The 27,040-nt window shown below is 44.6% G+C and overlaps 2 protein-coding genes across 4 annotated transcripts in view; one reads left to right on the top strand and one right to left on the bottom strand.

The window, feature by feature from the left end:
* PDCD4 (programmed cell death 4) overlaps positions 1-3,141 on the top strand; it is a 91,810-nt gene extending 88,669 nt beyond the window's left edge. For both annotated transcript variants that reach the window (XM_073595895.1, XM_073595896.1), the window contains exon 12: positions 2,407-3,141. In XM_073595895.1, the coding sequence (XP_073451996.1) occupies positions 2,407-2,467 (61 nt within the window). In that variant the 3' untranslated portion in view covers positions 2,468-3,141. The remainder of the gene's footprint in view (positions 1-2,406) is intronic.
* Positions 474-26,989, bottom strand: BBIP1 (BBSome interacting protein 1). 2 transcript variants are annotated; one of them, XR_012235647.1, is made up of 4 exons: positions 26,893-26,989; positions 12,241-12,295; positions 5,621-5,939; positions 474-3,040 (listed from the first exon to the last, which is right to left on the bottom strand). XR_012235647.1 is itself a non-coding variant. In XM_073595897.1 (3 exons), the coding sequence occupies exons 2-3, from the start codon at positions 12,284-12,286 to the stop codon at positions 5,773-5,775; spliced, it is 213 nt and encodes a 70-aa protein (XP_073451998.1). In that variant the 5' UTR covers positions 12,287-12,295; positions 26,893-26,989; the 3' UTR covers positions 5,541-5,772. The 2 variants fall into 2 exon arrangements, 1 of the variants encoding a protein (XP_073451998.1); XM_073595897.1 differs by lacking the exon at positions 474-3,040 and having other exon boundaries at positions 5,541-5,939.
* Between the last annotated feature and the right edge of the window lie 51 nt (positions 26,990-27,040).

Raw genomic sequence — 27,040 nt, 5'->3', positions numbered from 1 at the left:
TATTGAAATAAGCCTGTTATGAAGGAAATAGGGTGCTATGGCTGACCAGGTTTTACAGTTTCAGGATCCTAATCTTTATAGTCTGAGTCACTGACTTGGAAGAAGCGTGGAGCCAATGAAAAGTCCCAGTATACGAAAATTCACTGGGATCAGGATGACCGATGCAAGTCACTAGCAGTTCCATTAATTCAGCTTTCATGGTTTCCCTTTAAAGGTGCACTTCAAGTATACTTCAAGTATAGTGATAAATGGGGAGTACTCAGAATGGTCCGGTGTGGAAAGTGGGGTCCCCCAGGGGCCTGTTCTGGGACCAATCCGATTTAATTGATTCATAAATGACCTGGAGGATGGGGTAAACAGTTCAATCTCAGTATTTGCGGACAATACTAAGCTAAGCAGGGCAATAACTTCTCCGCAGAATGTGGAAACTTTGCAAGAAGATCTGAACAAATTAATAGGGTGGGCAACTACGGTACATGGCAAATAAGGTTTAATGTAGAAAAATGTGAAATAATGCATTTAGGTGGCAAATACATGAATGCAATCTATACACTGGGGGGGGAGAACCTCTGGGGGAATCTAGGATGGAAAAAGACCTGGGGGTCCTAGTAGACGACAGTCTCAGCAATTTCAAGCAAAGCCAACAGAATATTGGCATGCATTAAAAAGGTGATTAACTCCAGAGATAAAACGATAATTCTCCCACTCTACAAGACTCTGGTCTGGCCTCACCTAGGGTATGCTGTCCAGTTCTGGGCACCAGTCCTCAGGAAGGATGCGCTGGAAATGGAGTCCAGAGAAGGGCAACAAAACTAATAAAGGGACTGGAGGACATTAGTTATGAGGAAAGATTACAAGCATTGAACTTGTTCTCTCTGGAGAGGAGACACTTAAGAGGGGATATGATTTCAATGTACAAATACCGTACTGTTGACCCCCAAAATAGGGATAAAACTTTTCCGCAAATGGGAATTTCAATAGACACGTGGCCATTTACTAAAATTAGAAGAGAAGCGGTTTAACCTTAAACTGCGTAGAGGGCTGTTTACTGTCAGAGCGGTAAGGATGTGGAATTTTCTTCGATTAGATAGGCACCTAAATGACCACAGCATACAGGGCTATACAATAAAACATACTGACATAAATGCACACACAGAAGTTGGACTTTATGGACTTGTCTTTTTTCAACCTCACCTACTATGTAACTAAAGACAAAACTTTTGGTTTTTAATTTGGATAGACAGGTGAGGGGTTAGAACCCCTGTCAAGTTTTTAATGCTGTCTGCATCCCTATTGGCGACATTCGCTATCTTATTATCCTGAGCAACCAAAGAAGGGCTTTCTAGGCATACTTTAAAGCTGTTGCATTTTATTTATTTTTCTTTAAGGGCACTAGGGGCACTGCTTACCAGAAGCAATGCAAAGTGTTGATTGGTGTACCTTTTTTCATTCATCCACCCATCCTCCAATCACAAAAGCTTTTGCATACATGCTATAGTATGAGTGCTATGAATGGAGCACAGAGGTGGAAAGGTGGGCTTAGTCAGCACCTTTGAGTGTCTGTCACAGGTGCAGCTGCTGCTATTAACCTCCGCAGCACCAGATGATCACCGTTACGGGCCTATCCAGGGGAAGAGAAGTTTTTGTAAACTATCACCTTGTAAAACAACACATTCCGTTTAAAATAGAAGTGAACAGCTAGAGAGGAAGGCTGCTAGAAGCTTTTACATTGCTGATATTCATAGCACTGTCACTGACTAGGGACAAAGAGTATCTGGGAGATCCGATAGGGTGGCCATGCATGGATCCAAATTCAGCCAGTTCAGCAGGGCCAGGCTGAATTTTGATCCATGTATGGGCATGCTGGCTGTACACAAGTTGATCTAACAATCGACTAGTGTACAACCAGCCTGTTGGGGTTTTTCCCTAACGATCAGTGCCACTTGCTATAGCTGGCAGCACTGATCACTGTATTCTGACAGTGGGGAAGTGGCCCCTACTGTGCTGTCAGAACACAGCACAGTAGGAGTGATTCCCCCATCCGCTTACAATGTGCGGATGGAAGAATCAAATATTTTATTTTGTTCAACCTGAACAAAAAATTATTTAATGTATGGCCAGCCTAAGACACTATCCTTGTAAGATTAATTCTTGTGTGTCTCCTTGGCCATTGCACAAAGCAGATAAGTATAAAGTTTGTTATAAAAAAAAAAAAAAAAAGTAGTCTTTGCAACCTCTTTAAAGAATACTGCTCCCCACTATACCATTACTTGGTCTCTTGAATAAACTTTATAAAAAGCTCTTTTAAATAGTAGCCAACCAGCAGCTTGTGTCTATTGTCTCTTTATGGTGTTGGCGCTCTTTATATTGCCTGAAAATTAATCTTGTCCCTTTTTCTCATTGCAGGGGCAGAAAGCGTTTTGTGAGCGAAGGCGATGGAGGGCGCCTGAAATTTGAGAGTTACTAAAAGCGAAGACAGCACAACATGCATCGCCGAGCACCGTTAAAGTTTTCTAAATCTCTCTAAAACTTGTTATGGGTACAGAGCCTTTTGTAAAATTAGTTTTCTAAGATAAACCATTGCAGAAATAAACGTTTGGGATAGGTAGATGTACAGCAAAAGATGATATAAGCTACGAATCCTTGAAGTGCCATTTGTTCGAGTTCATTCCACGGTCACTCCTCTCTTACAAGGTCTATGTTTTTTGGGCTGTCTTCACAGTCCTGAACCTGTCTTCATTTTAGGGAGGGTGTGCCATGACTCCGTGTTTGTTGCTGCTCGTTCATACAGTTCTTCTTCTTTCTTCTTCTTTTTTTTTTTTTTTTTTTTTTTTTTTTTCAGAGATGGAACTGAAGAACTGACTTGCTCCGAAATGTTTTTCCACTTGTGCCAGAGGCGCAAAAACATTGCTTTTTTTTGTTAAAAGCATGATGGTAAGGGATAGGGGCAATGGGAAAAAAATATTTTTTTTCAGCTTTCCAAAGGAAAATTAATTTTGATGTGAAAGTACAGAATATGGTGGCTGGAACATCTATTTTTCTACAAAAAAAAGAAAAAAAAAATGGATTATAAGCTGAGTTCTGCTAAAATGTGTGTGTACATATGAAAACAAAAATAATAAATATGTTTAGTGGAGCAAAGTTGGTTTGTCAGTGTTTTTGTATTTTATGTTTTTTGTCACTGGTTTTGGGGATGCTCCTTCCGTAACATTATATTGTTGCATTAACTGTTCAACGCTTTTACAACTTTGCATAATTAGGCTCCGTGCACACTGGGCTTAAAAAAAGTCTGTTCTCTTGTGAGTAAAAAACGCTCATATAGAGCATTTTTTGTACAAAGTTTAGGAGAGTTTTTTTTTTTCTGCCGGTAAGCTCCAATCAGAAATGTGAACCACAGGGGTTTTTTTTTTCCTGCCTCTAAACGCTGAGCTCAATATGCCTCTAAACGCCCTAATGTGCATGGACACATAGGATAAGGTTGAGTTGCTTCTACAGACAGAACACAAAATGTTTTTTAAGCCAGCGTGCATGGAGCCTAAGACCCCTTTCACAATGGAGCATTTTGCAGGCGCTATAGCGTTAAAAATAGCGCCTGCAAACCGCCCTAAAACAGCTGCTCCATTCACTCCAGTGTGAAAGCCCGAGGGCTTTCACACTGGAGCGGTGCACTGGCAGGGCATCAGAAAAAGTCCTGCCAGCACCTTCTTTGGAGCGGTGAAGGAGCTGTGAACTCGCCGCTGCTCCCCATTGAAATCAATGGGGCAGTGTTGTGATACCGCCGGAAAAACGCTGCTCCGGCGCCGTTTTGCGGGCGGATTTAACCCCTTTTTGCCCGCTAGTGGAGGGTTAAAACTGCCCCGCTAGCGGCCAAATAGCGCCGCTTTACCGCTGACCCCGGTGGCGGCACAGTGTGAAAGGGGTCTAAGGGTTCATGTAGTGTCTCTTAACTTCTTAATGCCCGTTTGTATGCATGTATGTGGCAGCATGGCTGTGGGCCTTGTGCCATGCTGTTGGAAGATCCCAACCTACATCTCTGCTAACAAGTGACCCGTGTCCTCTGTCTCCCGTGTTTCAGCCGGGTGCTCAAGCCCAGGAATCTGGTCACACTCCCACTCTGTAATCAAGCAAATAAACCGAGGTATCTGCTCCAACGCTTTGCCATTGCCATGCTACTACATATATGCTTTCAGCCAGCATCACTGTGTTGCGCTGGGAGCACAGTCATTCTGTGCCTTCAGTATTGTGACCAGGTTGTCACTGATAACCCCCTGTAACTAGCAGTAATTAGAAGCTGGTGGGACAGGCTATGGATTACGTGATTACAGTGATCATATGATCTGGAATCCCATGTAATTTTTTGCAACCTGCTAAGCACTACACCTGTATGGTTGGTTGTTTTTTATTTTTTTTTATTATTTTTTATTTTTTTGCAGAATCGTGCTTCCCTAAGTGGGTCCAGCATCCATCCAATGCTGCATCTGTCCCCCGCAGGCTCTGAACCGAGCAATCAAACACCGCCGATTGCTCGGTTCTCAGAGCTCCCTGAGCAGAGAGCTAGGGGCTATCAGTCAGTGCTGTCTGCTCTGCCCCCTTCACTCCCTGGAGTGCTGGGCTGTGGAGGGGCGGGAGCGGCCGGCTCAGACTCTGTGGCTCGCTGAGAGGCTGAGCCGGGTGCCGTTCCAGGCATGTGGGCGGACCCCGACTTCGTTGTCGGGATGTTGCCTGAGCCTGAACTGGCTCTGTGACATCAGCTGACAGCGGGCTTCAGCCTGCTAAAAACGGGTCACAGGAGTGCAGAACGAACTGCAGTCCTGTGATCCAAGGAAGTACTGCCAAATGAGCTTTGGCTGTACTTCTCCTTTTAAGTGTCTTCTGCCGGTCCAATCATTTTCATCGTGCTTACTGTAAAGAAGTTTTCTTGTATACAGCGGTTAAACTACTTTTCTTTGCCTGCATTGCTATATATATATTTTTTTTTCACCTTTTCGGTGTTCTTTTAAATATACTCCTCAAATATGTCTAATTTGTGTGCACCATATTCCTTTATACACCCAGATAATAACTTTAAATAAGAAGTAGCAGTGACATTATCACTGTGCTGTACAGAGTAAGAGCTGTGGGAGGGGATCCAGCGGCCCCACACACTACAGACTGACTGCAGAAAACAGGAGGGGGCGGATGCAAGACTAGTCACCCTGTACAAGGAGAGAGCAGCAGTGACTGGTCAGTACTACAGGAAACTCCTGAATAGGGACAAAGTGCCAGAGTTATTTTGTGGTGCAATAGCCTGGATAGAAATACACACAGTATGCCAAGATGCAGGAAGAATAGACTTTATATAGACAATATGGGGTTGACTTACTAAAACTGGAGAGTTCAATTAAGCTTTGACCAAAAAACCCCCCTGGAAGCTTATTATTAGCTACCATGTACCGCTGCACCAGATTTGGCACTCTCCAGTTTTAGTAAATCAGCCCCATATTTGTTTAGCCTGGAGTTCAACTTTAATTCCCAGAAAAGTGTCATTTTGTACAAATTAGTAGATATCTGTGATCATTTTTTATTAATTCTGAAATAATACATAATAAAATACCAGAAGCAATACTTAGCAGCACTTTACATTTGTACAGAGAGAAGAGAAGATCTATTCTGTCTGTAGTCCCTCTATGATGGATGGGTCAGGTTTGTGCATGCTATAACGATACTAATAACTATACAGCTGTAGAGACAGGCGGGTCACGATCTATTTGCAGTCCCCTTACGATGGACCGGTCAGGTTTGGGCATTTTGCTGATCCAGCTGAGCCATTTCCTGCTGGCGGATGACTTCCTGGGCATCGTGCTGCATCTTCTCCAGCTTTGTTAGCGTTACTGACTTTAGAGGTAAAAGCTTTGGCTTACACAACACCATGGTGGGGACGTCTTCAACAAATAGTTGCCCTGCAAACACATATTAAAAATTCTGTCTGTGTCATCATAATGTAAGGTTATATACCAAGCCCCTTCAACTGGGAACTACAAAATAATAAACCTTTTTATATCATTCAGGGACTCAGATGAGGAGACTTTACATTCTATCTCTAGCTCAGTGCAGAATGCTCCCTTTTTTTTTTTTTTGTTTTTATTGCTCTCACTTGGCATGTGGACAGGAAGTTGGGGGAAATCTTCCCAGTGAATCCACAGGCAAAACCTGCAGGTCTTTGGCACTTATTGCTTGGCCACTGCTGACTGAATTCTGGGCTTTCCTTACTAAGGTGCCTATTCATGCCAGTGAAAGAAAAGCACGATTTTTGTAGCCACTGTAAAAACTCTATTCTTGGCAACCACAGAAAGTCTTAAAACTTTGCATTATACTGCTAACTACAAAAGAACAAGACCCTGACAGGCAAAAAAAAAAAGCAGCCCGCCTAGGTAACCACTCCCACTATCAGCGTGCCCCAGTTTTAAAGCAAAGCACTTCCGAGAGCATAATCATAAACACAGGGAATCTGGAACTGTGTCTCGCAAAAATAATTTTATGGTGAGTGTAAAAATCATATATTCTTTCTTGTCAATTGAGGAACACAAAAATAAATACGCTATTAATACACCCAGAAGCTGTTCAACTGTAGGGCAGGCAACACAGCAAACAATTGCTAACAGGCCCAAAAACACAATCCTTGAGACCGTAAGCTTGGATCATCATCTGCCTGAGCCAATTAACGATGGTGGAACAAGAAGCCAGTTCACCGTAAAGCCGGCCATCGATGGTGCGACTTTCTTTCCTGCAACCACCGGTTGGGGGGGGGGGGGGTTCCAGTTGGGAGAACACACAGTGATTATTACTAGCGGCTATAATCTCATGAAAAATCCAACATGATGGATCGACTTGGGTGCAATCAGCCTGCCCATACATGGTTCGAATCCCGGCCTGTCCCTGCTGAACCGGCTGAGATTGAAACCATCTATGGCCGGCTTTAAGGTTTCCACGCAGGATGACAAAATGGGAATTCGTCTTCCTGAAAGAAGCAGTGGCTGAGAGAGAGACTCTCACAGCCTGAACCACATTCAGAAAATAGAGTGAAATTATCCTTTTAATGAACTGGAGCTGGACAGAAGGATAGAAAAACAATGCCATAGCTGTGGTGAAAAGCTGACAATACCTTAGGCAAGAAGGAAGTCCTGGCCCTCATTACTTTGTCCTTAAAGCGGAGTTACAGTCTTTTTTCAGTTTATTAAAAGTCAGCAACTACAAAAAGTGTAGCTGCTGACTTTTAATAAACAGACACTTCCACCCACTTTTGGGTGGAACTCCGCTTTAAGTAAAACAAGAAAGGGTTCCTTACAGATGGCTACAAGAAGGAATTCCTGGCCCTCAACACCACTTTGTGCTTAAGTAGAACAAGAAAGGGTTCCCTGCAGATGGCTACAAGAAGGAATTCCTGGCCCTCAACAACACTTTGTCCTTAAGTAGAACAAGAAAGGGTTCCTTGCAGATGGCTAGAAGAAAAACTAACCTTGTGGCTGAGCGTAGAGAGAGAAAAACGTCTCTAATAAGTTCAAACAGCTGTTTCTGAAGTATAGTGAGAACCAGATTCAGATTCTATGAGGGCACAAGGGAATGGATGGTGGAGTTACATGGGAGCCTTGGATCTTAATCAAACAGTAAGAGGCCTATGGCCTCTAAAACTGAGGCAGAAACCTGACGCTTAATAGTGCTGAGAGCCAAACGCTGGTCCAGACCTAAATGCAGAATGAAGATGATTCGTCCCACAGAGAAACGCCTGGGATGGACATCCTGAGACTTATACCAAGGGAAGTAGAACTCACAGACTTAGATATGCCCCTTTTCATCAGAACTTGGGCTTCAGTATCCATGTCCTTGTAGCTAGATGGCAAACTGGTCTTTTTCGACAGAAGATCCTGAGGATTATGAAGAGCCCACAAAGCAGCATGTCAGGAGTGTTACCAGGTCCGTGTAAGACATCTGCCTGGGTCAGTCCAAAGCAATAAGAATCACCACAATGAATTTACATTGCGGACAAGGCTGACACTTAAAGTTTTTTGCCCATGACAGCATCCTAGTATCTTCCTGATGATTAATGTATGCCATTGTCGTAGCGTTGTCCAACTCAATACAGATTGGATGACTTTCCAGTGGGATAGTCCAACACTGCAAAATGCCCAAAGTTCCAAGATGTTAATCGGAAGAAAAGACTCCTCTGAGGACCAAGTCTCTGGCACTGACAGGGTGCCTGGGACTTACCCCCAGCCCTTTAGGCTGGCATACATTGTGAGGAACTTCTAAAAGATGGGAAGGAAGTGACTTGAGAGCTGAATTCCTGAGCTACCAAGCCAGGGACAGCCATGATAGATCAACTGACTTGTCCAGAGACTGGATTTGCTTGTCCCATGATGAAATATTGTTCTGTTGCTAAGCTTTGAATTTGCCCAGCTTGTGAAACTGGATAAACAAAACTGTTTTGAAATAGGCTACCATCAAACCTAGGACTCTCAGGCAAAAGTCCTACGGCTCCTGAACTGGAGAGATCGAGTCTGAGTGTGTAAAGTTTCTTCTGTGGAAGGAACACTCTGACCAGTGCTGTGTCCAGGACTAGACACAAGATTCAGTAAAAATCAGTGCATAATCCCTTAATGAAGGTGGGTACTGAGGTTAATCGATAGATGGCATAAACACAGTCCAGTAATCAAAAGATTGTCACCAGCATGCAGTTTACAATAAAAAAAAAATTGGTACCACATAATGCATGCAAAGTTTCAGGGCCATTGACGACCCCTACCTCCAGCAGCAGTGACATACACACATCACACGCTTTATGTAGTGGGACATAAAAGATTAAAGGCTAAGTCTACCTTTTGCAAAATAAAAAAAGCACCCACATTTGCAAAAAAAAAAAAAAAAAGTGCAGTTATTATTTTGCAAATAAACCTGTAAAGCATTGCTATCGCAATCAGTGGATAGCAGTTGCAATGCACAGATTCCTGCAGACTCTTCCTCCAGGTCCTTGTCCTTACCAAGGTAGCTTTCAGTTAGAGAGCTGGGGGAAGTGTCAATAGAATTGAGTGTGTGAGTGTGGAATGAGCGGTAGTTATCTCACTCATATTACGTTGCAGTGGCAGATGTATTATGTTATTTATTCACAGATCTTTGTGTATACAGTGGGGACGGAAAGTATTCAGACCCCCTTAAATTTTTCACTCTTTGTTATATTGCAGCCATTTGCTAAAATCATTTAAGTTCATTTTTTTCCCCAATGTACACACAGTACCCCATATTGACAGAAAAACACAGAATTGTTGACATTTTTGCAGATTTATTAAAAAAGAAAAACTGAAATATCACATGGTCCTTTGCTCAGTATTTAGTAGAAGCACCCTTTTGATCTAATACAGCCAAGAATCTTTTTGGGAAAGATGCAACAAGTTTTTCACACCTGGATTTGGGGATCCTCTCTCATTCTTCCTTGCAGATCCTCTCCAGTTCTGACAGGTTGGATGGTAAACCAGGGCTCTGGCTGGGCCATTCAAGAACAGTCACAGAGTTGTTGTGAAGCCACTCCTTCATTATTTGAGCAGTGTGCTTAGAGTCATTGTCTTGCTGGAAGGTAAATCTTCGGCCCAGTCTGAGGTCCTGAGCACTCTGGAGAAGGTTTTCGTCCAGGATATCCCTGTACTTGGCCGCATTAATCTTTCCCTTGATTGCAACCAGTCGTCCTGTCTCTGCAGCTGAAAAACACCCCCACAGCATAATGCTGCCACCACCATGCTTCACTGTTGGGACTGTATTGGACAGGTGATGAGCAGAGCCTGGTTATCTCCACACATACCGCCTAGAATTAAGGCCAAAAAGTTCTATCTTGGCCTCATCAGACCAAAGAATCTTATTTCTCACCATCTTGGAGTCCTTCAAGTGTTTTCTTAGCAAACTCCATGCGGGCTTTCTTTTGTCTTGCACTGAGGAGAGGCTTTCGTCGGGCCACTCTGCCATAAAACCCCAACTGGTGGAGGGCTGCAGTGATGGCTGACTTTCTACAACTTTCTCCCATCTCCCCACTGCATCTCTGGAGCTCAGCCAAAGTGATCTTTGGGTTCTTTTTTACCTCTCTCACCAAGGCTCTTCTCGCCCGATAGCTCAGTTTGGCCGTACGGCCAGCTCTAGGAAGGGTTCTGGTCGTCCCAAACGTCTTCCATTTCAGGATTATGGAGGCCACTGTACTCTTAGGAGCCTTAAGTGCAGCAGAATTTTTTTGTATCCTTGGCCAGATCTGTGCCTTGCCACAATTCTGTCTTTGAGCTCTTCAGGCAGTTCCTTTGACCTCATGATTCTCATTTGCTCTGACATGCACTGTGAGCTGTAAGGTCTTTTATAGACAGGTGTGTGGCTTTCCTAATCAAGTCCAATCAGTATAATCAAACACAGCTGGACTCAAATGAATGTATAGAACCATCTCAAGGATGATCAGAAGAAATGGACAGTACCTGAGTTAAATATATGAGTGTCACGGCAAAGGGTCTGAATACTTAGGACCATGTGATATTTCAGTTTTTCTTTTTTTAATAAATCTGCAAAAATGTCAACAATTCTGTGTTTTTCTGTCAATATGGGATGCTGTGTGTACATTAATGAGGAAAAAAATGAACTTAAATGATTTTAGCAAATGGCTGCAAAATAACAAAAAGTGAAAAATTTGTAGATTAAATAGATCTGCCCCACCCTATTAGATTGTAAGCGCTTATGAGCAGGGCCCTCTTAACCCTCTTGTATTTTATTGTAACTATATTGTTTCCCTTCTATATTGTCAAGCGCTGTGTAACCTGTTGGCGCTATATAAATCCTGTATAACAATAATAATAAAAGATGTCACTGCAGGCGGAGCCGTGGTCAACCTCGCAAAATGCCGCCGGTAAGAACCCCAGCATGCTGTCAGGGGGGGATTTAGGTGATCCTTTTTCATACCATGTTATACCCTAAATATGGTTGCAACATGCTCTGGAGTTAGCCTTTAAGAATTTTAGACAACTCCAGAGTGGAATTAGCACCAAAAGCTACAGACTGATTCTATAGTGTCAGACTGGTGAGAGGTGCAGAAAGGGAGAGTCCATCCACACTGGATGGAAACAAGTACCCCCTGGAATAAGACAGGCTCAAAGTGCAGAGAGTGACATTAATTCCAAACTACACATGTCAGCACCTTCAAAGCCATTGGTAAAGTGTGAACTGGGGGCACCAGATATACAGCGACTGTTCCTGCACAGATGTCTATACAAATTGCCCCCCGAAGTCACCAAAAGTAGTACAGGAACTTCCTTTGGGAATCGGTGCAGCACCGCACCGATTCGTACAGTGCCATTCAAATCACATGCCAGATTGGCCCAATGTGAACGTGGGCTAACCCCTTCCACTGCAAAACTAGCAGGAATAGGGAATAATGGCGCACAGTGACCTAAGTAAAAGAGGAAGTTACCAAGCAAGTCTTCAGAGACACTGCAAGCACTGAGGCAATTCCCAGTGGCTCTGGACCTGGAATGTGCTCAGCAGCTTTTACCAGAATTGAGCCTGGAAAATGCCCCACGTGGAGCCATGTGTCAACAGGTACAGGTCACTTTCAGGATATTTTCGCAATGTCCAGCTGGGTCTGGGCGCAGTACCACAAAAGCCAGGATGAGGATTACCACGCTGGATAGCTGCAATTGAAGAAACAAAGCTCCAGCAGCGATGTGGAAAAGAGTCTATTGAAGAAAAAAAAGTGCAAAAAAAGTACAGCAGGGTTGAAGAAAAGACGTCTATTTTTTAGCACACAAGCAAAAAACTGAGGCATGCTTGTAGTAAGAGTGGTTGCACTTTAAACTAGGCTGGCCTGTGACAGCAGTGATCTCTAGCAGTTTTGTGTAATGTGTTTCCAGTCTCTAACAACTCCTTTTGCATGTTCACAGTCTCTGGCATTCTTTTTTAGAATGCCCTCAGTCTCTGACATCTCTTGTTGCGTGTTCACAGTCTCTGATAGCTATCTGTAGCATTACATTCACTGAATATAATGCTACGGAAGCTTCAATTTGCAGAGATCATGAGCTTTTCTGACAGCAGGGGTTGTGTTGGACCTCTGCAGAGAGACCACTGCTTCTACACAAAAAGCAAGGGTTCTTCTACTCTATGATTGATTTTAAGAGAAAACCAACTGCACAGTTTTTGTTATGATGCTCTTGAAATGTTCAATCAGCCTTTAAAAATATTTTCACTCACCTTGCTTGGGGAGCACCTCCCGAAACATGGATTTTACTTCTGGCATCCTGGAGATCTAGAGACACAACAGAGAAAGACGCATTTTAATACATGTATCTGCTATTATAAACGTGCTAAAAGTTCTACCTATGCTACAAATGTGATATGACATGCAATTTTTTACTGCTTACTCTATATGGGTAAAAATATGTGAACACTCCCCTTCTCAAATAGTTCAGTTCAGATTTTTCCAGTGAAAGGTCCTGTGACTGATTGCAGTACAGTGCCTCCTGCCCTTCAAACCCTTCCAGCAGACTGAGAGCTAATACCAACCTCTTTACCCCAAGCATCCTACACAGACAATATGTTGAGGTAAAACCAAAGGAATGACTGTTTATTGAACAGAAATACAGGTTTTTATACACTTCAAAAGTAGGGCAGTCACCACATGAACAAAAAAAAAAAAACAAATATTACCCAAAACATCACACAATGGTTAGACAATGAGGTAAAATTGACACAAGACACATCCCATCATGTAGGAACCTCCAAGAAAAATAGCCAACAGGCAGAAACAATAGGTGACTCAATTAACAATGGGAATTCACACCTAGGAGGCACACGCTGGAAGAGACACACTTAACAATAAGCACATAACCCCTTAATATATATATATATATATATATATATATATATATATATATATATATATATATAAAGTCAGCTCAAAACAGCCTGATGCTGGGGTCTCCTGCTATAATCTGTTTATTAAGGGGTTATGTGCTTATTGTTAAGTGTGTCTCTTCCAGTGTGTGCCTCCTAGGTGTGAATTCCCATAGTTAATTGAGTCACCTATTGTTTCTGCCTGTTGGCTAATTTTCTTGGAGGTTCCTACATGATGGGATGTGTCTTGTGTCAATTTTATAGATGTTTTATATATATAAAACATCTATTCTATAATATAACATCTATTCTGTCTCTGAGTCTAGGAGGGGGAGTTGAAAGCAGTCATTGCTGGTTTGGGGACAGAGGCCCCAAATCGGTATCCAGGTCCTAGATTCCCAGAGCCTGTGTGTTTCGGGGAGTCAGGGACCCAAATCCGAAGCAAAACCACTCCAAGGGTCCTCCAGGCACCCCCCCCCCCCCCCCAAGAATAGAGCCACCTCAAAAGCCAGGGCCCATTGTCAGTAGGCAATAGGCTACCTTGCAGTCCCCTCCAAAAGCCCCTTTCCCACTTGGGTCTGTCACAGGTCCTGTTGGTAAGTCTAGAGTACACGAGTACACAAAGACAATGTAGACAACCGTGCACTTCCAACCTCGTGGTAACAGTTTGGAGAAGACCCTTTTCTGTTCCAGTATGACTTTGCCCCTTTGTACAAAACCAGCTCCATAAACACATGGTTTCACCAGTTTGGTGTGGAGGAACCCAAGCGGTCTGCACAGAGCCCTGACACCTCAACCCTACTGAACACCTTTGGGATGAATCGGAATGCTGATTGAGCCAGGACTTCTCACCCAACATCCCCACCATCACCCAACATCAGTACCATTGTCAGTAGGCAATAGGCTACCTTGCAGTCCCCTCCAAAAGCCCCTTTCCCACTTGGGTCTGTCACAGGTCCTGTTGGTAAGTCTAGAGTACACGAGTACACAAAGACAATGTAGACAACCGTGCACTTCCAACCTCATGGTAACAGTTTGGAGAAGACCCTTTTCTGTTCCAGTATGACTTTGCCCCTTTGTACAAAACCAGCTCCATAAACACATGGTTTCACCAGTTTGGTGTGGAGGAACCCAAGCGGTCTGCACAGAGCCCTGACACCTCAACCCTACTAAACACCTTTGGGATGAATCGGAATGCTGATTGAGCCAGGACTTCTCACCCAACATCAGTACCTGACCTGACAAATGTTTTTTTGGCCAAATGGACACAAATTCCCACAGATGCTCCAAAATCTTGTGGGAATTCTTCTGAGGAGGGTGGATGCGCAGTTATGTTCGGTTACATCGTTAGCTCGATCCCTGTGTGCTGGGATAATGAACTCCTGAACATATGCAGTATGAGTTAATGTATGTCATCCTGCGCTGGCCAATGAAGATGCCTGAAGACCGAGCCAGGGAGGAGATCTTTGGGGCAGTGAGGGCCACCTTGTGAACTTCAGCCTGTAAAGCCCAGTACAAATAAGAAAATTGGATGAACGATCACAGAAGGTCGAAACCGAGGATGGTACTATGAAAACTCTTGAATGGCAAAGGCTTTTTTTTGTTGTTTATTGTTTCTAATCATGCAGTCTTTCATATATTTTTCTCATACAAAAACAGTACACATTAAAAGAAAATCATTAGTTGTATTCATGTATAAGAAAAATTTTGGAGTTTGCCCCTTCGGAAATTTTCATTTGATGGGTTGGAATCGGATGTGGGACGTTGTACACATTCATCGAAGTTCAAACGATCTGTCAAAATACAGAATTGTTTATCCGATTTTCTTCTAGTGTGTACCCCACTTAAGGCCCCTTTTCACACGTGGTGGACTCTGTTCCAATCAGCAGGGGATCTGCTCACAGATCCCCTGCTATTAAGAGCAGAGCAGGCAGAAGACAGGTCTGTGTCCACTCAGTTTATGCAGAGCGGACACAGACAGAGACCCCTCTGATCTATGGGTGGCCGGACTCCACTGTCCCATGAAAGGATCATCTTCTGTTTGCTTTTAGTGGACTGGATCGGATCAGAGGTAGATGGGTGTCAATGGACACAAGTCCTTTTACACCCGCCAGTCCATAGGGTCTTATGGTGAAAACTCAGCCCCACCAAGGACAGCGTAGTTCCAAAGTAAAGTGTCTATGGAATGCTAAAATATACCTAAAGCTGAATTCCAGCCTTCCCTACAGTCTTGCATAGTTGTACAGGCTCCTCTCCTGTACTGAATTTGCTTACTCTGATTTCACTGCACACTGTGAGCTAATTTCCTGGGTGGAGGATGCCTATCAGCCAAGTGGAGGGCAATTCATTTTCCCAAGGGGCCACATGAGAAACTGGGATTGTTATGGAGGGCTGAACTTTTTTCTGCTCAATATTAAAGCGGTAGTACACTGCTGCACTAAACAAAACAAAAAAACTTTCCCCTGCAAAATAATAGCATAATGTGCTATTATTATAGGCTTACCCATAACTCCCAACTGTCCCTGATTTCGAGGGACTGTCCCTGATTTGGAGCAATGTCCCTCTGTCCCTCATTCCTCCTCATTTGTCCCTCATTTTGGTCTGATCTTTAGGGCTCTTTCACATGGGGCGGATCAGTGATGATCCGCCTCGTGAACACCCGCTTGCTCAGCGGGGATCGCTCCACCGATCCCCGCTGAGCAGGAAAATGACAGATCCGGTGCTGCACGTCAGAGCGCCGCTCTCCCCTATGGGGGGATCGGATGATGACGGACCGTAGAGTCCGTCGTCACCCGATCCGATCCGAAAACGGATGGAAAAGTAGGGTTTTCCTCCGTTACACTTTTCGGATCGGAGCGGGTCGGATGTCAGCGGACATGTCACCACTGACATCCGACGCTCCATAGGGATACATGTATGTCCGTTTTTCATCCGAAAACGGAAGGATGAAAAACGGACATACGGATCCCCCGTGTGAAAGAGGCCTTAGAGTTGTTAATAAAATGCACTTTTTATCTATCAAAAAGTGTTTTCCAGCCCTAAACCTTTCATCTGATTTCTAAATTGCTGCATTTGTAAATTCCAAAAGCCAATATAAAGGAATAGTAGTGGTAAAAAAAAGGGTGGGTTTAACCAATCTTGTGGGTTTAACCAATCTTGGTTTTTTACGTCTTTAAGGGGGCATGACAAGGGGTGTGTCCTATGCCTGAATACTTTTGCTGATAGGTGTCCCTCATTCCCATCTCAAAAAGTTGGGAGGTATGCTTACCTGTAGGTAAAAATCACAAAGCAGACTTTACTACTGCTTTAATTTGGGATTGAGGAAGGTCTGTAAGTATGTAAACAGAGAAAACAAACACCTAGTGCAAGGAATAGTAGGCACAAGTGATCACGAAAAAGGTCTCTTTTAGACGGGAGGTGGCGGTTGGCAGAACTGTAAAATAACAGCCAGACGTGGGGCTATTCACATGTCACAGCCCTGACATTTTTAATTTTGAGTGCAGAGTTTTGAACCGCCTGTCACACTCGCCCATTGAGTTCAATGGGTATGCGTTGCAACTGCATGCATTGCATGGCAATATAGGGTTAAATCAGACGATGAGGAGGTGCTATAACACCTCCTCACTGCCTGTCAAATGCCCTCTGAAAAGCACTGTGACTGGAAGGAGAGAGCCTGAGATCGGTACAGCCGGGGATTTCTGCAAATCCTGACCTGGAGTGAAGAACAGGTGCACAGCTCCTGGGGTTTGCAGCATGTGGGTGCTAACACAGGAAGAACTTGCCTAGGTATTAGAATGGCAGGAGAGCATCAGGATATCTCCTAGGCCAGCTCTCAAAATTTCCACTTGTGTGCTCGCAATAGGGGAGTGGAAATAAGCTGAGGGTGAGTGTGGAGCTGCATCAGAGGGGGGGGGGGCAGCCGGGGTTGAATGGGAGCTGACTCTCCTCCCAGCCTCCACCCCCTGGTCATTCTCTTGGCAGGGCCTGGCATACAGAGGTAGTCGGCAAAGATCTAGATGAGGTGGGAGTGGGGTGGGAGCTGCCAAAGTTTACTTTTCCTATTAACAAGCTGATAAATGGTTGCTCGGACCGCCTAGCAACCAATCAACGGAATGTTAATAGGAAAAGTTAACTTTGGCAGCTCTTGCTTCCCTGCCCAGCGCTGTGCTCCGCTGTAAGTCTTTCTGCATCCTAAAAGAGTGAAAGTGTCATTCCTTGGTTTTAATATTTTTAATGCTATATTTAATATAGCATTAAAATATTTACTTAACAAGGAAGTAATGTATACAGTGCCTATAGTAGCCAATCATATTTTATCCTTATTTTATTTATCACAGTCAGATCAATGAAATTCTTTATGCTTTATGTTAATATTGTTAAAGTGGTTGTTAATATTTATTTTTGTAAATTAATTCTGTCTAAAACATTTAACACTGTCATTTCATGAAATATTTACGATTGTGTTTAGGGGCAGGGTAGGGGTTGGGCGGGGCAACTGGTGGCAAGCAACTGTTAAGGCCTGGCTAGCAGCTTAGGACTTGAAATTTTGAGTCCTGTTCTAGGCAGTGCTCTTCCACCAGAATCCAGCATCCCCAGTGTACTGATCAGCTCCTCGGACTCCCAGTTTTTTTAGCTCTTTACACAGACACCTGAAAGTAGAGCTGCACGATTCTGGCTAAAATGAGAACCACGATTTTTTTGCTTAGAAGATAGATCACAATTCTCTCACGATTCTGGTGGAATAACATCATTTTTCACAATAAAACAAAACAAAAAATAAAATTGGGCTAACTTTACTGTTTCTTTTTTTTTTTTTATTCATTGAAGTGTATTTTTTTCCCAAAAAATTGCATTTGAAAGACCACTGGGCAAATACAGTGTGACATAAAATTGCAGAAATTGACATTTTATTCCCTAAGGTCTCTGCTAAAATATATATATTTCCAAGTAATTTTCTAGCAAAAAATATTGATTTTACCTTAAGAAACAAGTGTCAGAAAAAGATTTAGACTTTAAGTGGTTAAACTTCCTGCATTTACACTTGTTTAACCACTTCAATACCGGGCACTTAGACACCCTCCTGCCCAGACCAATGTTCAGCTTTCAGCGCTGTCGCAGTTTGAATGACAATTGCGCGGTCATGCTACACTGTACCCAAACTAAATTTTTTATAATTTTGAAACCACAAATAGAGCTTTCTTTTGGTGGCATTTGATCACCTCTGCAGTTTTTATTTTTTGCTAAACAAATAAAAAAAGACCGAAAATTTTGAAAAAAATAAAAGTTTTGCTTTTGTTTCTGTTAAAAAAATTTGTACATAAGTAAGTTTTCTCTATCGCTGATGGGCACTGATAAGGCGGCACTGACAGGCACTGATACGGCGGCACCAATGAACAGGCACTGACGATGGGCACTGATATGCGGCACTGATGGGCACTGGTAGGCGGAACTGATGGGTGGCACTGATATGCAGCACTGATGGGCATTGATAGGCGGCACTCATGGGTGGCACTGATAGGCGACACTGATGGGCACTGAAAGGCGGCACTGCTGGGCACTAATATGCAGCACTGGTAGGCATCCCTGGTGGCACTGGCAGTGGTAGGCATTGGAGTGGGCACTGATTGGCAGCTGCCTGGGCACAGATTGGCAGCTCCCTGGGCACAGATTGGTATTTCCCTGGGGGTCTATGGGGCATACCTGGCGGTCCAGTGTGGTGGCCATCCTGGTGGTCCTGGGTGGCTTCCGTGGTGGTCATGGGTAGGATCCGAGGGGGGGGGCTGTGCTGATAAACAATCAGCACAGACCTCCCCTGTCAGGAGGGCAGCCGATCGGCTCTCCTCTACTTGCGTCTGTCAGAGGCGAGTGAGGAAAAGCCGATCACCGGCTCTTCCTATTTACATCGTGATCAGCCGTGATTGGACACGGCTGATCACTTGGTAAAGAGTCTCCGTCAGAGACTCTTTACCTAGATCGGTGTTGCAGGGTGTCAGACTGACACCCCGCAACAACGATCGCCACGATGCACGCCCCCGGGTGCGCGCAGCGGCTCGATATCCTGATCACGTCATATGACGTCCGGTCAGGAATATCAAACCACTTTGCCGCCGTCATTTTGTAATAGGGCGGGCGGCAAGTGGTTAAAAACTTGGCAGACTGCCTGGATTTTTTTCTTTACACACAGCAGTTTCCCTTTGATCTAAGAAGGAAGAGTTAGTTACAATGTTTCATTTTAAAAACTTGGCAGACTGCTCGGATGTTTTCTTTTGACAGCTGAGTGAGCACATAAGTCTCTCCACTTGTTATATGAAAGAATCGCAAACTCTGCAATAAAGATCGTCAGGGGGGTTGAATCGAGATCATGATTTTTTAACGATTAATTGTGCAGCTCTACCTGAAAGTGTGCCTCTCTGATTCTTTCATCTTCCTCAGTGAGAAAGCTGACAGGCTCACAGAGGCATGCTGACTGTGGAGGCATTGAGGGCCAGATAGGGACAGCCAAAGGGCCGGATGTGGCCCTGGGGCTGCAATATTCCCAGGTCTGCCTCAGTCTGACTGTCCTTGACTGTCCATTTATTGGACGTCACTTCTTTCAATCATGGAGGCTCGCCATCACACGTGGGCATTAACCAGGGTGTTCTACATGCAAATGCAAGCTGTCTTGCCAACGCCCATGTTCCTGGCTTGAATCAGGGCTGAGGACACTTGAGAGGAGTACTGAGGGAGAGTGATGTGATGTTTCCAGGAATCTATGTAAAGCACCCTGCCATCCCCTCCTCCTACCAGCCAAGATCTGACTGCCTTGCAAAGAGAAGCACAGCGACCCGGTGATGGTGTCTCTTGATCTAACATAAGGAATGTAATGAAAAAAGGAATTTTTTTTTTTTTTTTTTTTTAAATGTCATTAACATTAGCATGTTAATGGGGGGAAGAGGGTGAAGAACCAAGAAAAGCAAAATATAAGATTAAAGTTCAACTTTAAAAATATACAGTATGTATAGCTTTTTTTTTTTTATTTCAATGCAAGAATGCAATTAACAATAAGAGTAGCCAAAACGTTTGGCCAGAAAGTCAATGCAAGGAAGACAATGTACAGTGTGTTATTATAGGTTGAGAGAAAGCCAACAGTGCTAGATCTAGTAGTGATGATTAACCACCTGCCAACTGTTAGTGGGTGGCCGGTACAGGCACAGCCACATACATATACCTGACTGGCCTACTTCCAGGTTTGGGGCACACAGGAGCGTGCCCCCTGCTGACCCGTGCTGTGAATGGACACAGCATGAGTTTGGCAGCAGATTTCAGCCAATGACTTCAGCTGAAACCTGCTGATCGGCAGGTTCTGTATTCTATATAATACAAAGTTCTGTATTTGGAAACACACAGAGCTCTGTGTACATAGGAACAGCAATCTGGCTGTTTCTTCTTCCTGAGAAGCAGGGAGAAAAAAAAAACCTGCCAGATTAGTAACTAAAAGCAGCACACATTACACATTGTTAGACACACAGTTATCCCCTTGTTTGCCCCTAGATGTTAACCCCTACAAAGCCAGTGTACAGTATTATCACTGATCAGTGTATAAGTGTCACTAGCAACGTCAGTGCCCTCCCAGCCAGTGTCAGTTAGCGCCAGATTGCCCACCACCCTTTCACAGTCACACTATAAGTTGCTGATCACCGCCATTACCAGTAGAGCGTCACAGCTGCATAAATTCCAGTATATATACCATAGTTTGTAGACCCTATAACCCTTTCACAAGTCCATTACTATACACGTATTGAGATTTTTTTTTTTTTACCAAAGACATGTAGCAGAATACATTTTGGCCTAATATTTTGAAGAAACTTGATTTTTTTTATTGGACATGTAAAAAACATTGCTATTTTTAAAAACTTTCAGTCTTTTCTCGTTTATATTAAAAAATAAAAACCACAGTGGTAATCGAATACCACCAAAAGAAAGCTCTATTTGTGTGAAAAAATTATATAAATTTAATTTGGGTACAGTGTTGCATGACTGCACAATTGCCAGTTAAAGTAGTATAGTGCAGAATAGCAAAAAATGCCCTGGTCATTAGGGATGCACCGAATTGTTTTTTTGGTGCCGAAAACAATACCGAAAATAAATCTGCCTTGATCCCGAAAACCAAAACAACACCGATACCGAAAGTGACTGTTTTAAAAAATATTTTTATACAGGAGATGGTCAGAGACTGGGGACATGGTACAGGAGATGGTCAGAGACTGGGGACATGGTACAGGAGATGGTCAGAGACTGGGGACATGGTACAGGAGATGGTCAGAGACTGGGAACATGGTACAGGAGATGGTCAGAGACTGGGGACATGGTACAGGAGATGGTCAGAGACTGCAGCCATGGTACAGGAGATGGTCAGAGACTGCAGACATGGTACTGGAGATGGTCAGAGAGTGCAGACATGGTACAGGAGATGGTCCGAAACTGGGAAAATGGTACAGGAGATGGTCAGAGACTGGGGACATGGTACAGGAGATGGTCAGGGACTGGGGACATGGTACAAGAGATGGTCAGAGACTGGGAACATGGTATAGGAGATGGTCAGAGACTGAGGACATGGTACAGGAGATGGTCAGAGACTGCAGACATGGTACAGGAGATGGTCAGAGACTGGGGACATGGTACAGGAGATGGTCAGAGACTGCAGACATGGTACAGGAGATGGTCAGAGACTGAGGACATGGTACAGGAGATGGTCAGAGACTGGGGACATGGTACAGGAGATGGTCAGAGACTGCAGACATGGTACAGGAGATGGTCAGAGACTGGGGGCATGGTACAGGATATGGTCAGAGACTGGGGACATGGTGCAGAAGATGGTCAGAGACTGGGGACATGGTACAGGAGATGGTCAGAGACTGGGGACATGGTCAGAGAGTCAGAGACTGCGGACATGATACAAGAGATCAATGCAGCCTCACCAGTGCCCGTCAGATGTAGCCAGCCAATGTCCCCGGTAGTGCAGCCTGTGTCCCCGGTAGTGCAGCCTGTGTCCCCAGTAGTGCAGCCTGTGTCCCCAGTAGTGCAGCCAGTGTCCCCAGTAGTGCAGCCAGTGTCCCCAGTAGTGCAGCCAGTGTCCCCAGTAGTGCAGCCTGTGTCTCCATTGCAGCCAATGTCCCCAGTAGTGCAGCCTGCGTCCCCATTGCAGCCAATGTCCCCAGTAGTGCAGCCAGTGTCCCCAGTGCAGCCAGTGTCCCCAGTAGTGAGGCCAGTGTCCCCAGTAGTGCAGCCAGTGTCCCCATTGCAGCCTGTGTCCCCAGTGCAGCCAATGTCCCCATTGCAGCCTAAGTCCCCATTGCAGCAAGTGAAGGGAGAGGAGAGCCGCCGCCGCCTGTTTGATTACAGCGCCGGGAACATCACAGCTTTCATTTCAATAGCTGTGTGTTCCCCGCTGCGCGCGCAGCAGGGAACACACAGCTATTGAAATGAAAGCTGTGATGTTCGCGGCGCTGTAATCAAACAGGCAGCGGCTCTCCTCTCTTCTACAATATAGAAGGCCCCCCTGATAGGCGGCACCGCCCCCAACCAGGCCCCGCCCCTTTCGGTATTGGCAAAAATTCTCTTTCGGCTTTTCGCCGAAAGGGCCATTTTCGGCCGATATGTTTCGGTGGCCAGAATTTCGGTGCATCCCTACTGGTCATAAAGGGGTAAAACCTTCTGGAGGTCAAGAAGTTAGGAAAACTTGAATGGATGGCAGTTAGATAGCTATTTTTTAAACTAGCTTTGGGAAAGATTACAATTTCTGTCAGGCTTTTATTGTTGCCTGGGGAGATTCACCCTATGTGGCCATTGTCACTGAAACAGAAAGTGAGAAATCCAGAACAGGAGGCCCCCGTTCACACCTGAGTGCTTTTCTGCTTGTTTCCCTACACCCTACTATGCAGAATCCCATTCTTTTCTAATTGTTCCTGTTCACACTTGCACGCTCAGTCCCCCGATGCTCAAAAATGTACAAGAGTTTTTTTTTTCAAGCATATCCAGGCACTTTTGGTCCCATATCTAAAAATCCATTATAGTGCAAAGAAACAAGCCAGGAGACTCTAGGATAGCGAAATCCTAGCTGAATAGTTCAGAAATGTATAGCAACTGGCTTCAGAGGACTTAGTGCAGTTACTCAGCAGATAAAAGCAATAATTGTAGTAATGTAAAGGAGACAAGAGGGTGCTTGTAAGTGCAGCACATTAATCATTTATTAGTAAAACAAATGCAAATTAGACACTCACATGAAGTAAGAATAAAAGAGCATATCCAGCTTAAAATCAGTCATTCAAAAAGGGTTATCTGGAGCAGATAGGAGCAACACTGCCAGTGTAAGAGGATGCAAAAGCTAAAAACCAGAGGATACATAAGCTCAGGAGCCAGTCTGACAGCTTGGCCGATGACACCAGATGCCGGAGGGTGTGAAGGGGGCATGGCTATGCATTTTGAGGCGTGCCTTGAAACACTTAGCCATGCCCCCATGACCTCCCCCTGGTGTCTGACATCATCCATTGGATCCCTTTGGAATCTCCTCCCAACCAGGAAGTACTCTGAGCTTCCTATGGCTACCCAGCTGGGGGCAGTGCTGCATGATTCCTGGACTGGATGCCCCTGCTACAGGGTTCCCTGGATGTCAAGATTTCTTATGCTCTACATGTCTCCACAAACTTACTTCACACGAGTTTCCAATTTGCTTTTATCATGAAATAAATATTGTAATGCTGCACTTAACTGGCGGCCTCTGCTGTGTGTGTTTTTATGTCTTGATTCAGGGATTTCTTCCATGTCAGTGGAGGAGCTGCATCTCGTGAAGGAAAGCTTACCGGAGTCAACCCCTGACATACCCGATAAAGCTTGGTTAATTGGACTCATAGTTATGCATTCCAGCCTTTTTATTCAGCTACAAGGGTGTGTATACCCATACACTACTTGCACCATAAAGATATTTATTTTTAAAGCAGAGCTCCACCCAAAAGGGGAAGTTCTGCTTTAAAGCAGGGCTCCAGCCCCCCTACCAAAGAGTTGTAGCGGCTGACTTTTAAAAGAGAAGTATGGCGTGTTTTTTTTTTGTTTTTTTTTTTTCCAGATTCATACTTTTTTTTGTTTCAATGTTTTTATTGAAGAGTTTTCACATTACATCTAATCGGACATAGAGCAAAATATCATTACATCTCATTCCAATCTTGAAATGCACTGTTGAACTGCAATATTATCAACGATATTCCTATAAAATGCAGAAGAAATACAAACAATCAAGTACTAACCTCAACACTCTACTAGAGCCTGTAAATCTACAAGAGGTTTCTTTGAACTGAAAAGGTGCTTTAGCATCTCTCGGAGGGCTCTGTACTGGCTTACACCGAAAATTTCTCAGTGAGATCGGGTATTCAGTCCAGATTCATATTTACCTAGGTGGATGCAGCATCGGTCCCCAGGAGCCTCCAACACTGAAAACCGAGCGATCAAACACCGCCTAAGGATCGGTTCTCACAGCTCCCCAAGCAGAAAGCTGGTGACTGTCAGTTACAGATCACAGCTCTGTCCCCTCCTCGCTCACTGGAGCGCTGGGCTGTGGAGGGGGCAGGAGCGTCTAGCTCAGGTTCTCAGCGCCTCGCTGAGAGGCTGAACTGGGTGTCGGTTCAGGAATCTGAGCGGATCCTGACTGCGTGGTTGTGATGACGCCAAGCCTGGACCGACTCTGTGACATAAGCAAAGAGCGGACTTCAGCCCGTTCTCTGCTGAAAACGGGTCACAGGAGTGCAAAGTGAACTGCACTCCTGTGATCCACAGGATAAGTACAGCCAAACGAGTTTTGGCTGTACTTCTCCTTTAATATTAGGACACTTACCTGTCCAGGGTTTCCTCGATATTGCCACCCTAGCTGATTTTTCAATCTTCTCCTGGGTACTGCCGCCACCATTCCTCGTAAGGGAAAGCGGCAGTGAAGCCTTGCGGCCTCACAGCCGGTTCCCTTCTGCGCATGTGTGAAGCGCGCTGCACTTTGTAAATGACCAAACTTCCGGGAAGTGGGGATTGGTTCCTGGCAAAAACACATACCAGCTCCCCCCTCCCCCCTGAAAGGTGCCAAATGTGGCAATGGAAGGAAGGGAGGAGGAAACAGACAAGAGGAGCTTCTCCTTTTGGGTGGAGCTCTGGTTTAAGGCCTACTCCCCCACTTCTGTTTGTGAAACTGAGCTTTTGGGGAGGAGGGGGGGGGGTGCGGGTTAGTGGTCGACCGATATATCGGCCGATATTTGGCGTTTTGTATTTAATCAGCATCGCCCGATTGTGATGATAAAAGCGTGACTTGCAAATGACTTCTGTAACAGAAGTCAATGCAAGTTGCCTGAAGTTTTCTGTGAAGCAACTTCTCTCCTCTCTGGGCAGCCTGCCAAACCTGATAAAAGAAGCTGAAGAGATACAATGTTTACACTTATCAATGAGCTGAACTCCTGTGTAGAAGTTCTCAGTTTAACCATTTAAAGACTAAATCTTTTCTGACACTTGTTGCTTACAAGTAAAAATCCTGTATTTTCTGCTAGAAAATCACTTAGAACCCCCAAACATAATATATATATTTATTTGCGCAGCGGTCTTTCAAACGCAATTTAAAAAAAAAAATACATTAATGAATTAAAAAAAAACTAAGCAGTAAAGTTAGCCCATTTTTTTTTCGTCCAAAAGTTTTGATTACCTGTTTTTGTGTATTTAATATTTAAGATATAGTTTTTTTTTTTTTTTTTTAAATTATACATACAAGTGAACTGACTGGAGGTTTGTTTTGTTTAATAAATATTTAAAAGTAAAAAAAATTCTGTATCACTTATTACTTAAGGTTGCTTTCACACTGGAGCGGGCAGGCATTAACGGTAAGACACTGCTAGTTTTAGCAACGCTTTACCGTCATTTTAGCGGCGACATTCGGCTGCTAGTGGGGCGCTTATAACCCAGCTAGTGGCCGAGGAAGGGGTTAAATGCGCTGCTGCCGTAACGTTTTGCAGGCGCTTCGGCAGCGGTGCGCATTCATTTCAATGGGCAGGAGTGGTGGAGCAGCGGTATGCACCGCTCCAAAGATGCTGCTTGCAGGACTTTTTTTAACATCCTGCCAGTGCATCGCCTCAGTGCTTTCACACTGAGACTGCAGGGGAGCCGTTTTTCAGGCACTTTACAGGCGCTATTTTTAGCCAAAAAGCGCCTGAAAAACGCCCCATTGTGAAAGAGGTCTAAAAAAAAAAAAAAAAAAAAAAATCGGCCTAACATATCGGCCCAAAAAAATCGCCATCATATATCGGCCATCGCAATTTCTAAATATCAGCATCGGCCAGAGAAAAACCCATATCGGTCCACCTCTAGTGCGGGTACACGATTTTGACAGGTACCCGCTTCCACTTCTGCTCCGACCGCCTAGGCCACAGGTGTCAAACTGGTGGCCCCCCAGCTGTTGTGGAACTACAAGTCCCACGAGCCATTGCAAGGCTGACAATTACAAGCATGACTCCCACAGGCAGAGGCGTGATGGGACTTGTAGTTCCGTAACAGTTTGACACCCCCCCCCCCCCCCGAAGTCTTCTGGGACACATGACAGGTCCCAGAAGACTGTGTGACCATTCACAGTGCAGCAAGCTGTCACAGCCCGGTGCCCATAGTAAAGATGCCAGCGCCGGAGGACACGGGGGGAGGGGGACAGCTGGGGTCAGACATCGCTGGAACGTGGAACAGGTGAGTGTGTGTTTATTAAAAGTCGGCAGCTACACTTTTATTGTAGCTGCTGACTTCTAATGTTCACTGAAGAGACTGGAGTTCCTCCTTAGGAACCTGCAATGCTCCTACCCCTGTGTAATGTATGGAGATGACATGGAGAGCAGTGCTCCTTTCTAGGGATATCCTCCTTCCATAATCCCCTTGGCAGTGAACACACAATGACCATGTGGGGTCCCCCCTTCACCACCCCCTCTCCCCAGAGCCCAGCCAGGCCTCCCCCACTGCCTTGTTTACCTCTCTCCCTGCAGAAGACGTGCTTCAGACCTGTTGCCAAGCAACATCCGCCGTCACCACGTCCAGCGTGGGTCTCTCGCATTGCATTATGGGATCTATAGTCCTAATTCAAGAACTACTTTAAATTGGCCGCAGTATACCGAAAACA

This window comes from Aquarana catesbeiana, linkage group LG08 (assembly GCF_042186555.1).
Source record: "Aquarana catesbeiana isolate 2022-GZ linkage group LG08, ASM4218655v1, whole genome shotgun sequence".
Taxonomy (NCBI): Eukaryota; Metazoa; Chordata; class Amphibia; order Anura; family Ranidae; genus Aquarana; species Aquarana catesbeiana.
Note: the sequence above shows the minus strand (reverse complement) of the source record. Positions and strands in the feature narration are given on the sequence as shown.